General features: G+C 40.7%; 1 protein-coding gene across 2 annotated transcripts; it reads left to right on the forward strand.

Moving 5' to 3' along the window:
- The first annotated feature begins 239 nt into the window (after positions 1–239).
- On the forward strand, positions 240–15,846 carry LOC125552209 (P-loop containing nucleoside triphosphate hydrolases superfamily protein). Of its 2 annotated transcripts, none has more exons than XM_048715696.2 (18): positions 240–763; positions 3,014–3,077; positions 3,210–3,308; positions 3,825–4,021; positions 4,905–5,072; positions 5,212–5,469; positions 5,612–5,709; positions 7,915–7,975; positions 8,143–8,340; positions 9,118–9,177; positions 9,254–9,336; positions 10,793–11,106; positions 11,215–11,306; positions 11,384–11,513; positions 12,231–13,405; positions 13,497–13,783; positions 14,652–14,819; positions 15,370–15,846. In XM_048715696.2, exons 1-18 carry the CDS (start codon positions 494–496, stop codon positions 15,497–15,499), a joined length of 3,852 nt encoding a protein of 1,283 aa, XP_048571653.2. In that variant the 5' UTR covers positions 240–493; the 3' UTR covers positions 15,500–15,846. The 2 variants fall into 2 exon arrangements, with proteins under 2 accessions (XP_048571653.2, XP_048571654.2); XM_048715697.2 differs by having other exon boundaries at positions 7,918–7,975.
- The last annotated feature ends 1,075 nt before the right edge of the window (positions 15,847–16,921 follow it).

A 16,921-nucleotide genomic window follows, 5' to 3' on the forward strand; every position in this document is an offset into this window, starting at 1 on the left:
GGTTTTAAAAATACTGCTGCCAAATTAGGCAATCCAGGATTAGCAGTCAAAATAAAAAAAATAAAAATTCTATCACCAGGGGGATTGGGTAAATGGGCCAAGCCCGCGGTGTAGCCTTCCTTTTCTACCCAAATGGCTCTTGCCGTCGGCCTTGTTCCCAGCCCACTTCCCAGAAAAAAAGAGAGAAAAATCTGAGTTCGTTTCCCCGTGCCCGATCAAAACACTGATACCCCAGCTAAAAAAACCCACCACTGATACTCACTTTACTGCTCACGATTCTGTCCTTACCGTAGCGCCGCAGTGCGCCGCGCCAACCTCTTCCCTCCCCTGGCGCCCGCCCAAATCCGCCCCCCTGCGCGCGCGTCCGCTCCACCGCGCGGGAAAAACGTGAAGCTAATCCATCCAACCCCCATCTCCCGCCCCTCCCAGCACTGTCATTCCGAGCTCCCAAGCCCCAAACCCTAGCCCCGGTTCCCCGCTCGATCCCGTTCCGATGGGCGGATCTGCTGATCCTGAGGAGCCGGCGCCGACGCCCACGCCGTCACCGGCGAAGCCGTCGCCCTCGTCGTCCGACGCAAAGCGGCTCAGGCGGTGCGTGCAGTCGAGGCTCCCGTTTGGGTCGGGCAGGCCGGGCGGCGGCGGCGGAGGAGGGGTTGCCCCTCCCGCGCCAGCCGCCGAGGAGCCGTCTGGAAAGGAGGCCGCGGAGGAGCCGGAGAAGGGTAAGAGGAAGGCGAGGCCGCGGAGATCAGCGGCCGCCAGGAAGGTACTACATTGCTACAATTCGCCCCCGTTTCGGCTGTTGTCTGGTGTTTGCTCGGTAGCTGGACTATAATTCGCCCGCCGTGTTGAAATTGTGGCTTCTCTGTGCCCGCTTCCGTGTTGATAAATAAGTTCCTTCTGATTTTCAATTTTAAATAGTTTGGAATGCACATAACTTCTTATACCTTGTTGGGCTGAAGCGACGTAGTATAAGTAGAGGTGCAAACAGATCGAGTAGTGACTCTACCACATTAGTATCAATTTGAATATTGTTGAATACCTGTAAATGGTAGTACGAATCTGAACCAATTTTCTGCTCGCATTAATACAACATGAGCATGGCAGGAAGTTTGTCGTCGGTGTCTATAATAGCTAAATTACAGAATTGAAATTCAAGCTACATCACTTTGATCTGAAACAAATGGGCTGGCATGACGGATTTAAAGCTACGTACATCACTGTACGTGGGTTGGGTTAGTCTGGGATAAGGTTAGCGTTAGACATAGGGGCTGATTGGTTTGAGCCCCAACTTGCCTTACCAAAATTTTGGCATGACCAAAGCAAGGGCATGACCAAAATTTTGGCAAGTTGTTTGTGTTTGGATTCTGACCATCATATCCTCCAAAATTTTGGCAAGTGAGACCGTTGCTTTGTTTGGTTTGCGACCAACTGGCATAATAGTCCAAAAATATTTAACTGCATCTATTACAAAATTGAGAAGAAATACATTTCAATACTTAGATGTGTTTTTTCTGTAGAAAACTTATATTTAATCAATGTTAACAGAAGTCACCAAAAGAATGACACTGCATGCTGCATGCACTTCGTTTTGCTACTGTTTGGATGCTGAAGAATTGCTGCATGCGGTTGCTAATCACGCACAGGTCCGCATATCTTTGAATTAAGAAGCGCCGCTGGTTGGTTACAGCAAAAAAAAAGGCTTATCCTAACTGCATGCATGCGGCAGGGCCCACCATAACAACCAGGGTCACAGCGCCAAAATATTGGCGCAGCTTTCTCGCGCCCTCGTGATGCCCACGCGTTGGCGAGAATTACATGGAGAGGCGCTGGGCAAGTCGGGCGAGCCAATTTTTTGGTGCAGATCCAAACAGCTACCAAATTGCATGGGCTAGCCAATTTTTTGGCAGGGTCAGCTTTGGTAGCAATCCAAACAGGCCCATACATCAAATGTCCAGTCTGACGTAACCTGTAGAGTACCTGGGCTGCTGATCCCAGTCTTGATGTGAATATGGAAATTGGCGTCATTTCCCATTGCACATCGCACTCTACACAGCAAAAAAATCCACACAGTAGTCATGTTTCATTTGAATGCTGGTTTTTTTCTTTCCATTCGCGTTTTAGGGACTCTTAGTATCGACTAAAACAGAACATCCATTTTCCACCCCTAGGTATCAAAGAAGCTTTTACATTGCCCTTCCTTTTATTTGATGACAGGCACTGCATATTAAGTACAGAAGATAAGTCTACCCCGCAATCAAGACTCCTCTCTTTTGCATGCTGTGCCTATGCCTTGCTAATTTTTGTGCTACAAATTTAGCAAGTATCATACCTGAAGGGTTGTAATCTTAGGCTTTTAGTAGCGCTGCCTGTTCCATCAAGAACATTCTTATCAAGTATGTCTCTTCCCATCACCATGCATATGTACTTGTATGGAGCTGCCAACTTTCCACATTTCCCAAATCAAACAGAGAAAAAGGGGCGCCTCTAATGCTCTACCTTCTTTGTGGAGTAACAACTGCGCATAACTAAGCTAAGTGAATTGAATATGTTGACTCTCTGCTTACTGTTTACTTAAGGAGTGTCCACCCTTTCACTGTGTACCCATTTAATCTTCAAGAGAATAGTTTAGAAAGGATACAGCACAGGTTAGTTCTTTTCTTTCCACCAGTAAATTTTACCATCTATCTCTGTTGGATGGCTTTGACTAAACTGTCCATGCCATCCAAATTATCTGAAGTGGATAAATTGAATTTGCCAATGTGATAAGCTACCAAACAAAAACATTATAGAGAAGAAAAAACCCCGTAGATGGTCAGTTGCAACCAGTGGCATGCACATGCTCTCAGTTGCAACAATGGGTGATGACTATGTTTACTTTTCGTGTTAGTTCAGACTCTAGATCGGTCGTTTGGTTCAACTTATATGCCATATATTTGATTAATAAGCACATCTGCTGTTCTGTTATCTTTCCTGATATGCAAAATACTGATTTCTTTAATCAACCTTCATGTAGCCATCTTCAAATAAAGAGACAACTGGGTTGGATCCAGGTAGCAAGGATGAAGTTACTTTGGTTGGTATGTCAACCCCATACAATATTCTTGCCATTTCTTCAAGTGTTTCACTGGCCCATTCGTAGTCAAGTTTTCCTTGTTTATTTGCTACACTGTGAATGAGAATTGATGAATATTTGTTTTGTTGGATGTCAGATGAGAGCCCTCAGAAAAAGCAGCGGAAAGGTAGAAATCAAGATGCAGCACGGAAGGCGCCTAATAGAAAGCGCTGCAAGGTGTTGGAATCTCCTGATGGTTAGTCCTCTCTCTCTCTCTCTCATCCCTATGCTTACAGTTGGTTAAAAACTTAAAAATCTATGCATCAAATACGAGCACCCCTTTGTATCAAACTATGCCTGTGTATCCTAGTATGCTATGGCTTAGTTTTTCTGAAAATGTACCCTATCCTGTTGATTTTTAACTGCATACCATGGAAGAAAAAAGGTACCAAGTTCTCAAATGTTGACATATGAGAAAAATGATACACCTATATTGAGTTTGAAAGAGTGAAACATTTACTCGTTGAGTCGGATAATATTTCAGTTGTTTGCAATATAAATTCAATTTTTTCATAGGCTGTGTCACATAGTGCATACTAAAAGTAGCTTAAATGTATTATTCTCTCACAGATTAAGAACACTATGTGCATTGGTTCTATATCCTCCTGAACAAGTTAGCTAAATATTTATTTACTTGTGATTTTACGTATTTATTGGTTAACATGTACTCTACTTTGACAGAGGTGTAATAATATTTTATTTATTTATGAAGGGCACGCAGGCTGTCAGCAACTGCATAGCAGTCAAACTGAAGCTACCTTACCTGAAGGATCTCCTGTCAAAGTTGATATAGATCTGAATAATGTGCCTTCTGAGGCAACACAGGCTAATGCCAACGATGTATTAGACAACGAAGATAAGTCACAGGTGATAGTTGACCTAAGGTCAGAGGCAAAAATAGCTGCACAGGTACGCTCCAGTATCATTGTCTGCATTGCTGGGATATGCTGTGTGCTTCTTGTCTCGCGAGGGCACTTGCTACCATCAAATTTGTTGTGAGTTCATATTTGCAACTGCTTGAATCTCACTTTCTCATCCCAAGAAAGAGGGTAGAGTAAGATGGTACTCATGCAAAACATCTGATACTTTTACGGATTGGTGGTGGTTGTCTTACGATACATTCCAACTCTTATAACGATGACTTCACCCCTAAGAAATAATCTCTGTTATGGAAACAAACTGGCCAAAGATATTATTCCAGCCCCTAGTTCGTGAAACTAAGAACGCTTGAACACTAAGGGCATGTTTGGTTCATGCCATAGCATATGCCCTACCAAAATTTGCCAACCATTGGCTAGCGAAAATTGGCTAGAGATTCCTTGACTCTTTGCTGGCCATAAACTTGGTGAGATTTGTGAAGGGAATGTGAGGAGAGTTGGCAAGATTCCATAGGCAACCAAAATTTGGGTAACCAACCAAGTGAAAGCCGCAGAGAGGTAGAGACCTTAGTTGCTCTGTTTATTTCTTGTTGTAATCTGAGCTGTATGGCCATGGTCTTGCTTGTTAGACTTAGACCTTAAAACACTAGCAATTACTTAAGAAATGGTCTTTATCATTGTTAAAGATTGCTGCTGTGCATGCAACAAACCATCTCCTCCTTTCTGGTTAAACGTCCTCATTGACTTAATTGTTGAATAAGGGCTTGTTATCTCAGTATATCTATCACCATATCGGTGATGTGGTTATGGATCCAATATTTGAGGATTTGATTTTTGCAGGTGCACTAGTTTTAGTCGACTTCATGTTTATCCTGCTGTTTTCTTAAAATGTATATTCTTTGATTCATTGACAGGAAATCCGGATGTTATCATCTGGAAAGAAATTGCATCCATTTTTTGCTTCCCGGAAAGTAAACAAAGGTGCTGAACAAGATGCATTCAATATCGAAGATACAAATTCCCTTTGTGCTATTGAGAGGGACCCACCACTCTGGCCTGTTCATGTCGTGTACCAATTGGAGGTGTGCCCAGCACATATTTCCATACATCTAGCTGTACAACATCCCATAGTTTGTGGTCTATTTTGATGAGGTTTATTCAATGCGATTGTAACTGTATTCTTATTATTATTTTGACAATGTTCCCTTTCTTGCTCTGCAGACTGCCATACCAATTCATTGGAGTAAATGGCTAATTGGGGAGGGATCTTTTCTTGATACCAGTGCCTCCGATACACTTGAAAATCCTGTCTCATTCTTTGAGGGCTTTGTGAAACCTTTGACAATAGAGTCTAATTCCAAGAGGATGTGCCTAGATCAGTTGGCTGAGCAGAATATTGCAAATCACACAGCTTTGGGAATGGATTTTCCTAGCTTTCCTAAAGAACAAAGTGAAAGCAATCTATCTTCTTTGGATGTGGTATACGCTATGTTTTCACCTCTTTTATGAAGCATTCAGATGAACCTGCTTTGTGCTTCTATTACTCAACCTGTATAGCCACTAAATTTCTTGTTCCAACCATACACTAATCTAGATTTAATCTTGACCATTTGCATTCCAGATCCATCTTGATGAAGAGAGCTCTCCTCATGATTCTCTTTCCTATAACAAACACCCGGAAAGGATACTGCAAGGAAGGCCAGAAGTCGACCAGAAAGGGTAACAAACACTACCTAGTACCTATATTGTTTGCCTAAATGTATGTAAGACTGTTGGCTTTCTGCTAGCTACCTTGGTTTTGCCTTCATATTGAACTTGGAGATTTTGCAAATCATTTGAACTTAACATCATAGTTTCTTGAGCTAAACGTCATTGGAGATGACTAAGCGCAAAAAGGCAAACCATTTTGTTAATGTCCGCTCAAGTGGTGTCAGTCATCAGGATACTAATTGTTTTTTATATCTGTTATTTTTGTGCTCTTTTTCCTTGGCATCTAGGATCTTATTATACTATTTGAGTATTTGATAGTATATGTGGCAGAGGGAGTAAGAACAATAGTATACCAGTGCCTTCGATAGTGTCAAAAACGTTCTTATATTTTGGGACAGAGGGAGTAACAAATATCAGTTGTTTATTTCTGACGCCCCTTAGGCCTTGTACAATGCAAGGTGCTTAGGGAGGTGCTCGTAAGATAAATCGAGTTTTCCTTAAGCATCAGTGCTTATTTCTACAGGAGGTGCCTAATTAAGCGTCTACCCTCTACAAATAAGCACCGGTGCTTAAAGAAAAACTGGTCTATTTCTCTAAGCACCTACCATAAGCGCCTTGCATTGTACAAAGCCTTATACACATTGTTGTAGACACCGAGCAGGCAAGGCTAGTGGTCCACTAGTTGAACAGGTTGTTTTGTTAGTATCAATTTTATTAATTTGGCCTCTTCTTTTAAGGATTAGAGCAACATACTATGGCAAGAAGTTCCAACTAGAGAAATACATATGGTGTCAAAGTGGGGGATCTGAAGGAATCCATGGATGATGGAAATAAGAGATCAAGTGCGGTTCCAGAAAGATTGTGTTAGATATTGCCTACTTGAACCACTCAGACCCAATGCAGTTACAGCATAAAATCAATCTGCCAAGCTCTAATCTACATGCAAATAAAAAACTCAACCACATTTATGCTAACCTCAAGTAATTCTAAACTACATGCCATCTAAACATCTTGTCTCTTGCTTCTGATAGCAAGCCATTTCTCACAAGCTGACCCAGCATGTCCCGTTTCGTGCAACCGATACTGTGCCAATTTTGTTATGCCGGACGATTGGATCTAGTGGAGGATGACAGTGGCTCATGGGAATGTAAATTCGACGGCAGCAAACAGAAGCAAGTGGTGTGCAAGATGAGGATGAAAATGGAGTCTGTGGGGGAGAGAGAGCATGAGATGGATGTAGGGAGGGTCCTTGTTCAGATGTTCAAGACTGGGGTGGGCCAGCTAAGTTGCCCCTCCCATTTTTTGTCAGCTTTGTTGTCTTAAGAATAGCTGACTGTCTCGACAAAAACGTGTGGTTCTCTGATTTTAATACACTTTGTGCCTTTAGTTCTGGTTGTACTGCATGTGAAGTCTTGTAAGTGAGCCAGCTGCCTAAGTTGCTGGTTCTGTTTTCCCAGTTTGAACACTGCTCTGTTCTGAATTTTTAAATTGTGCTGGCTAATTACTCAAAATTGTTAAACCTAAAACTCTGACTAACAGTCAAACTTTGTGGCTGAATTGTTTTTCTATAAGTGATATATATCATAAAAAATCTTATTTCATTGCTGATTCTAGCATTAAAATTGTCATTCAATTACCTTTTAACCAGTAGGCGTTTATCAGTTTTGTTAAGCTAATGTTGCCTGCTAACACTATGGGTGTGAGCTCTCCTGATATCCCATTAGGCATGGACTTTCCATCACTTGCATGAATGCCAAGCAGCTAGATTTTGTCTTTGATATTATTATATCCATTTCCAATTGGCGTCTCATGTCATTGTCCATATGAAGCTGCAAGGTCATTTAGGCTTATACCGTACGCATCATGCAACCTTTTTTGTGAATGGAATCTGAGACAAAGCATGAACACGGTTTAGGTGTGGCTAGTAAGGGTTTATAGCTTTACATATTTCTGAAATATCATATTGACCCCAAAACTATCTATATGCAGAAGTTTGCCGATCCTTCTATGTTTGTGACCCTAATCCCTCACCATCCTTCTATGATAGCCCTATTAATTATTCGTTGCAAGTACCGCTCTTGGAGGTTTGGTTAGTTAGCATATCAAAGTGTAATACCGCATGCTAACCAAGTTGGTTTCTTAAGAACTTATTTACTGACAGAAAATGAGTTGGTTTAACTAGTGTCTTATATCTTGTGATATCTACTGTTGCAGCAGCTGTCAGCCGGCTTATTACCTGTGGACTGACAAGTACCGGCCTGAAACTGCTGCCCAGGTGAACATGAAATTTTATTTTTATATTGACAATTATGCATTGCATTATACCTTTTCTGTTTGTTTCTTGTACTTGATTAGCTTTTTGGGTCAACATGCCTCTTAGGAAACACAAATACTACATTACGCTTATATTTGTTCTGGGATTTCCACTATTTTGGTTGATAGGTCTGTGGAAATATTGAGCATGTAAAGTTTCTCAGTGAATGGCTCAAAGGGTGGGATGAAAGAGGCCACAAGAACAAGCAAACTGGAGTTGCTAATGAGAGCATCAATGCCAGCTTCTGTCAAGATGAATCTGACACAGATTGTTCAGAAGATGCTTCTGATTATGAAAATGTACTTCTGATTACTGGACCAGTTGGGGTGAGTACCATGCTCAAGAGTACCTGTCGCTAGCATTGTACACTGCTTAACATGCTTTTCAGCAATCAATCAATCAGTCTGCACTTTATTTTGAAGCTGTTGAGTATTTTCTATAAGTAATACATTTGTGGTGTTGAAATTGCTGTCGGTAAGTAGCATCATCCTAAACGCAGCCACTCCCACCAAAAGATTGAAATAGGATTACATACCTCTGACACTAACAGTATAGAGCTTCCCATTTGTTACCACAGGAAACACCTCTTTTTAAAATATTAAAACAATGTAATGGCAACTTATATCCAGTTAGTAACTTAGTTTGAACTGGAAAGGCTTACATATGATGCTATTCATCAGAACTCTAAAAAATAAGGTTGAGCCCTGTAGGTTGTTCAGCTACTAATTTTGTCCTAGCAATTGGTATTGTCTGTATTCATTTAACTGGGCACAGAGGTGTACAAACATAAATTTGCAGTCTATTGATTCTGTTACTATGTTCTACTCCCTCCGTCCCCAAATATAAGTCTTTCTAGAGATTCCAACAAGTGACTACATACGGAGCAAAATGAGTGAATCTACACTCTAAAACATGTCTACATACATCCGTATATTGTAGTCCATTTGAAATGTCTAAAAAGACTTATATTTAGGAACGGAGGGAGTAATTTATATTTTTCAATCGTCCCTTCCACAAATTGTATACTTGCATTGTTACGCCCTTATGTCTATATATAGACATACAGCCTAGATGTAGTCTGATCTCTTTGTTCTTACTCCCAGTGTGGAAAATCAGCCGCAGTTTTTGCTTGTGCGAGAGAACATGGGTTCAATGTAATTGAGGTATATTTTTCTGCAGCTTTTCTTTTTAGAAACAACTCGGCTTCCTGTACTTTTTCTTAAAAGTGTGAATTTATAGGTAAATACATCTGATATGAGAAATGGGGCGTATGTAAAGCAAAAGTTTGAGGAAGCAACTAAATCACATGGCCTTGAAAAGTGGTATGTCCAATTTCTTCTCCGTGTTCTCACTTTTTGATGAGGAACAATAGATGAGGAAAATAAAAATAAAATCATATGTCAAATCTGTTTGGCTACTTCTAGATACTTCTACTCTAGTCTAGTACTACCTCCGTTTGAACTAAAACCATGTCACTTATTTTGGGACAGAGGGAGTATTTCTTTTATTTTCTAAACCCTAGCTACTGTTTTCTAGAGTCTTCTAGCTATGAGTAGAATGGTGAATCTTAAGTAATGTGTCTAATCTGTTTGGCTACTTCTAGATACTTCTACTCTAGTCTAGTACTACCTCCGTTTGAACTACAACCATGTCACTTATTTTGGGACAGAGGGAGTATTTCTTTTATTTTCTAAACCCTAGCTACTGTTTTCTAGAGTCTTCTAGCTATGAGTAGAATGGTGAATCTTAAGTAATGTTTCTAGAGTGTTCTAGCATAAGTGGAAGTGAGATGTCAAGGCTTCCCAAAGCCCTATAAATAGAGGTCCCCGCCTCTAGTTTGTAACCAGAGTATGTACCCCACTACGTATATATAACTTGGTGTCCTTATCTAAGATCTTGGACTAGATCTTGTGCTCTAAGAGTTTTGGATTGAACTCCCGCTGCCTTATCTCCGCTTCTAGAGTAATATCACAGCATGTTGAAGTTGTTCCTAAAACACTTGTGCTGTACACATCGTAGCAGTAACCTTGTGCTGCTTCTCCACAACCTTGTGCTGCTTCTCCACAACCTTGTGCTGCTTCACTTTTCCTGTTTATGATGGACAATAGTTGTCTAATTGACTTGGCATTCCTTTATTACGAGCTCTACTCTCTTCATGATGCAACTTATCATGCACCTTAGTCCACGGGGGAAATACTGGACTGTGATGACTTGAAGTGGGACCTTAGGGGTGTTATGAAGAATAGCAACTTGTATTTCCATGAGGCCATAGGCCAGTATATACACGTACAGGTGGAGTAAATATGCAGGAAACCCCTTATACAGTGGGGCATGAGCTAATATATGTGAAGTATATACATCTCTTGAGAAGGAGAAAAATGAGACCATAGGCCTGAATGACCTTTTTGTTCTTTCTTGTTCCTTAGAGATGATCCAATTTGCCATACCTCATATATACAGATAGGCCCTAACAATATACTATAAGAGGTGATATTGCTATCTAACACATCCAAATTGCCTACTACTACTAACTCAAAGAATTGTCGAGCAACAACGAAATCTGCTGCTATAGGAATTATGGTATTAGGGCACATGCAAAAACCAATGAGAACTTGCTTATAATCATATGAAGTTCTGCTCATTATTTTTTGGCAAGCACCAAGTTGGCATGTAGTCAAATGCAGTTTAAATGCCAACCTAAGCATTCTTGTCTAAACCTTTATAGGCCTGCCTTTTTAGAGTGTACGTACATCAATTATCTTTTTGTCTCCCATACAGGTCACAAGAGGAGGTCACCACTCCACCAAGAATAGATTCTTTAGATCCAGCTTTAGAGACACCTGATAGGACTGAATACAAGCATTCGGTATCCTGCTCTACAAGAAAAGCATCTAACGATGATGAGCATATGCTACCTGTAAAATGCTACTCAAGTTCAAAGCTGAGTGATGAAGCCCCTAAACAAGTTATTAACAAGACACTTATCCTATTTGAGGATGTGGATACTGTCTTTGATGAGGATCGTGGATTTATTTCGACCATACTTAAGATTGCAGAGACTACAAGATGGCCAATTATACTGACCAGCAACAGTGAGCCTTTTTGCCTTCAGGATTTTGCATTTCTCTATTCATCTTTTACAGTCTCATTTGATGTTATATACTAAAGTGTTTGTTATTCATTACACTTGTTTTGTGAAGAGAAGGATCCAGCTTTGCCTCATCTCTTGGATCAGCTAGTTTTGGATTTCAAATACCCATCATCCGGAGAGCTACTTTCACATGTTGGCATGGTAAAGAATTATTTTGTGGATGAAAACTTATGTCACTTGTCTGACTTGAAAGTTGACTATATCCTAACTCTGCGCAGATCTGTAAATCTGAGGGAGTGGACGTCACTGCTCCTCAATTGAAGTATTTTATCAATGCTTGTTTAGGGGATATTAGGAGGACAACAATGCTTTTGCAATTTTGGTATCAAGGCAAGCAGGAATACACAGGTTGAATACTTTGGTGTGCTTGTACTGTCCCATACTTGCAAAATTTGAGCCCAAGTGATATACTATAGCTTAAAATGCTGTATTTTTTATCTTATTCCCTGAAGTGTGACTGGCTAGCTGTGTGATTCGTATATTATGGCATAATATGTTTGTTTCTGTAATTGTGTGACCACTGTTAGACTTGCTGTTATGATCATGGACTGTTAGACACTTTTAGACATCTCATATCATTTAGTTGGAACGTTACCTGGTACTCCCTCCGTTCCAAAATAGATGACCCAACTTTGTATTAAAGTTAGTACAAAGTTGGGTCATCTATTTTGGAACGGAGGGAGTAGTCAATAATGTTAGTTGCATAATTATAGGATTCCTTGTTTTGTAATAAGTTTATTAGTGGTCAAACCTACACATGGCTTATTTCATGTTCTCTTATTGACCCCTAAGTAATAACTTAAAGGTTACCAATCTGATCTAACTCTAATCTTTATGTTTTTCCTATTTAAGTAATGTTCCATATCTGTTTGAATATTACATAATCCTGTACTCGTGCACATAACACACCCATGCTGTGAGAAATGTTGTTCCGGTTCTTTTTTTACGTGGTGTCTTTGTTTAATTGGTAGTTTTTCGCCGAAGATTTTGCGTTTAAATGTTGTATTCAATGTAGAACTGCTTAGCATATCATTTTAGCTATTCTAATCTATTTTCTATTTTCAGAGAGGTCAAACAAATGCTTGTCTGTTCCTTTTTCACTTGACTTGGATGCAGTACATTCTACCGTGCCAAGAATGTTGCCTTGGGACTTCCCCTGTAAATTATCAGAAACAGTGTGCTTGGAGATAGAAAAAACAATCCATTTAGCTGAAGAAAAGAAAAGGCAGATGGAATTATCAGAGTTTGAAGCCTTGGAGTTACAAATAACAGCACCTCTGACCAAGGGAAGAAGTGCAGTTAAAACAAGAAAGATTAAAAAATCCAAGTTAAAGCATGGCCACACTACTGAATGTAATGATATTTCACCTTGTAAGAATGATCTTGATGATTTTGATGATGCTCCAGATACCTCTCTTCTGTCTGATCAACAAAAAGCAAGAAAGAAGCATGGTGTAGTGTTATTATCTGAGTCCGATGATGATCAAGCGGATGTATATATTGCCAAAGATGCCAGATTTACTGTGCCAGAAGGTGATTTATTCCCACAACCTCCAGAAGTGCCCCATATACATGGGCAAGGAATCTCAAATCAGTTTTGTTTTCCAAGCGAATCAAGGGAGACTTTTGAAATAACTAATTCTTTCCAAAACCAGTTCGAGAGCAACTTGGTTGGGTCCATTTCACAAATATGTGATACTTTTATGTCACAAGGCGTGTCGTGTGTGCCTGAGTCATCCCTCGCAGTTGGAGGTGTTTCTGCATCTGTTAGCAGCGATGACCTTTTATCAAGTATGGTGTTCAATGGCTTGTCTACCTTTAATAATGATGGTGTTTGCACTACGCCTATGACGGCACTAGAAGACAGTAACCATGCGAGGAATCTAATGTCTGGATCGCAGAAATGCATGGAAGATGTGGTTGGTGAGACATGTGAAGCTTATGCAGAATCATTTGGCAGGAATGAACAGGAAAGTTGTTCAACTACGGGGTATCAACTGATGGATGAATGCAGTCGAGCTGATAGCATTTGGCTGCTTTCTGGCAAAAAAACTAACGACTGTTGCAAGGTTGAATGCGTGCAGGATACTTGGAACAGGCTACGTCGTTGCTGTCCTGTACTTCCCTGTGAGACCAACCACAATAGAACTGCTTCTGGAGCTTTGAAGCTTGCTTCCAGTGTGTCTGATTTAATATCGGAATCAGATCTTATGCTCACCCGCTGCTACCCTCTTACCAATGTAAGTACTCTTATCGTTGGTTTCTTTGTGATTCATGTTTGTGCAATATAGTCTTGAACCCTTGATGTATTTTTTTTATAAATTTGTGCAGGACATTTTGGATCCATCTTCATCCCCGAGTGCTGAGCCTGATGACCTCTCCTGGTACGATAAGCAGCTTGAGATGGGATCTGTCTATGCGCAGCATGCTCTTTGTGTTTTCTCAAGGGACTTCCAAGATAAGGAGGATGGTTCCATTGATTTGTCACAAGAGTTGTTGTTTGCCAGTACAACTGCCACATCTCTTGGTAAACTTATTAGTTCAGGAATAAACAGTGATGATGGATATGGGAACATTTCCCACATGAAAAATCCAACAAGCTGTATTTCTAAGGGGAGGTAAGCATCGCATTTCCCATGTACCTTTGTTGCATTTTAACATATCTTGGAGTTCTCATGGTATTACAGTTTAATTTTTATTCATTTATGCATTTAATTTAGAGTATATTTTAGAAAACATTGGGGTCCTAGTGACCATAATGCTGTGCCATAGGGTCATTTGATTTCCTAAACACAACAAAAAATAACCAATTCCCACCTGGGCTAATGTTCTAGCCCACAACTCCACATGCAACGCTGCTTCTGTATTGTTGGCCAATCGACCTTGCATGCTGAACATGAACAACACTGCTCATCTACCAGAACTGTAGGTGGGAAGAAATTGAAGGCATGTTGATTAGATTATTTTAGGGGTCAACTGGTCATACCTCATGATAAATATTTCAGCTATATTTGCATATGTCAACACAATATAGAGTTTTCCACTGGTGCATAAACAATGCACAACTGATGGAAATGCTAGTGATGTTTTTGGTGGGTGACATATGTGCATATCTTGGAATACTAGTCAGCATGCATTTATGGTAATAATGTCACTTTTCGTTGAACCAACATGCTATATTTTGCACCAATGAGTATTATGTGCACATGACACTTTCACGTGATAGTGATTTTGACCATAATTGAAAATTCTTGTTAGCCTTGTTCTATTGCAACTTCAACAGTGGTTACGAGCCTTTCCCATGTTCAGAACTTTCTTAAATAATGGATTTCATATAGGTTGTACTTGTTACTCAATAAATTTGACTGAGTGGAATATTATCTTGCTAAATGAATCTTTTCCAAGACTGGTATCAATTTGCTTATAGTCTATGTATGTACCAATGGAGCATCCATTGAGACACTGAACCTGCAATTAACTGTGCAGGGAGCAACTAGTTCATCTTTGTGACGCACTGCTTCCAGTAGTTCCTTCCAAGCTATCTCTATCACTGAGAGGACCCGCTTTTGTTGATTATTTGTCTTCGACTTGTCAGATTTCGCAGTTAGAAAACTTGCGACTCACTGAGAGTAAAGTTGCAAACAAGCAAAGAAGGTAGTCCCTGTCTTTCAGTTCTATAATTTTTTTCTTCCATGCACCAAGTATGATGCCTAACATATGTTCTTTTGTGTCAAGGCATATAACCAAGCCAAACATTGCCAGCATCATCTTTTATCTAAAATTGCCGTAGCACCGTAGCTGGTCATATTTTTACTCTGGAATTCTGTATTTGCACCATGTAACGTTCTTACTTTAAAAATGATTTTGGCCGCAACCTGGTTAAACGTTTGCAAGATTGGATACCTTATGTGAACCAGCATGCTTCTCTCCATTACTCTGAAATAGTGTGTTACCCATATCAGTTCAATTGAGTGTTTGAGATATGGATAGCGGCCTGCTGCTTGATTAGAGTTTAGGGAATTTCACCTGTTCTCATTTACATTAGAAAGGAATGTTTTGGCACAAATCCATGGTATGCCCTATTGTCCATGTGCTCTGTAATCCCTTAAACCAACTGTTGGCGTGAACATCATGTGCCATTTGCATTATCAGGGTTCAAAATGTCAACCAACGAACACTGACTGCTGCTCTTTGTGTGCTGCAGGTGTCGTCAGTCAAGACATTACTTAAGTTCTGCCGCACTTTCGATGTCACCTGAAGGCATCGAATTGTTAGCACAAAGCAGCTGTTTTGGTGAAAGGCGCGAGAAGGTTATAGACCAGACGATTGCCTAGAAGTATAGAGTTAATAATATGGTTTTAGAGGCGGCAGAGTATTTTTGCTATAGCTTGATTAGAGTTGGCCGAGGCGACCCATTTTTACTCACAGCTCATATCTGTAGTAGCTCAGTGGTAAGTTATGGTCCATGATTGGGCAATGCTGATGTTTCCAGACATCCACTGTGTAGTCCTGTATAATGTAAATGCATGTTGTCATCTTAATTTATAGTGTGGTGTAGCTCAGTAGTGGTGTAGCTGATGATTCTAACAAGTTTATACATGTTCATCCAAATAAAACTAGTGCACTCAGGTGCCTGTTTTTCTCATTCTCACAATGGTGATACGCACAGTACATCCAGAGATTGGAAAGAGTTTGAACTATTCAGCTATTTCGAGATCTAGCTCTACAAATACAATCAGATATGAAACTTGCTTGGTCTCGTTTTGCTGCAATTTATTTACCTCCCTCTTTGGTGGAATGCGTGATGTTCACATCTCTGTTCTGTTCATGGACGGGCTGGTTCCAACCCGGCCGAAACAGGCAGCACGCCGCTAGTAAAATGTGTTCAGTTTTTTTTTGCGGGTGAAAAAATGTGTTCAGTTGTCACGACCGTTAACAAGCACACCTCTAGTTAGCCCCTTCTCTCCTTGCCTTGTGTTGGCAAGGCTGTGGTTGGAGATGGTGGCCATGGTGTTCTGGTGAGATTGCGTGTAGATTAAAGACTTAATTGTATTTTAGTTATTTTATTGGGTCTTGAATGTATAACTGAAGGGCTTGCTTGTAAGTTTTTGTTTTCATTCGGGTCCTCTATCCAATGCTGTAATACTTATGTTATTGCTAGCTTTGGAACCTCTTGGATTTGCCTTCTTTTCTGAGAAGATCCGTGACTATGTACAAGTTCACTGACTACAAAGCATCCCAAGTACTCTCACCGTCTGAAATTACCTGACGTAGGCATGAATGTATTTGAACATATTTTATTTCTAGATCTATCCATTTCTATCATTTTTACGACAAGTAATTCCAACCGGAGAAGTATAATAAAAGTTATATTAGTCCCGTGGTTGGTAAACGTAAACATAACTCGTTCCTCACAGTACAAGAACAACCCCTCCTCATGTCTCACTCTCATCTCACGTTTTGGTCCCGTGGCGCATGGGCCTGCCTACCGTGCTTCGGTGCCGCCGCGTCGTACAGCTGCACGGCAGTCGGTACTATGCTATGCTCCTCCCATCGCATGGTCCCATGATGATTCATCCAACAAATCACAAACGAGCTGGATGCCACTCCTTCCCTTCCGTCCCGTACGGACACCCACCCAAGCGGAGCGGAGCGGCAAGTGGAGCACCGTCTTGTGCTGACAGCTCCACTCTGGAAATCTCCCGGGTCGCTTTCCGCGAACTACTGGCGGCCTGCTCGTCCCTTTTCTCCAGCGC

This window comes from Triticum urartu, chromosome 4A, assembly GCF_056163025.1.
Source record: "Triticum urartu cultivar PI428250 chromosome 4A, HENAU_Tu73, whole genome shotgun sequence".
In the NCBI taxonomy this organism is placed as follows: domain Eukaryota; kingdom Viridiplantae; phylum Streptophyta; class Magnoliopsida; order Poales; family Poaceae; genus Triticum; species Triticum urartu.

Bases quoted from the DNA above. Each gene is read 5' to 3' on its own strand.
- LOC125552209 (XM_048715696.2), top strand. From the start codon at position 494: ATGGGCGGATCTGCTGATCCTGAGGAGCCGGCGCCGACGCCCACGCCG. The intron at 3,309-3,824 runs GTTAGTCCTCTC...TTATTTATGAAG, and splicing joins GGTGTTGGAATCTCCTGATG to GGCACGCAGGCTGTCAGCAA. The intron at 13,406-13,496 runs GTAAGTACTCTT...AAATTTGTGCAG, and splicing joins GCTGCTACCCTCTTACCAAT to GACATTTTGGATCCATCTTC.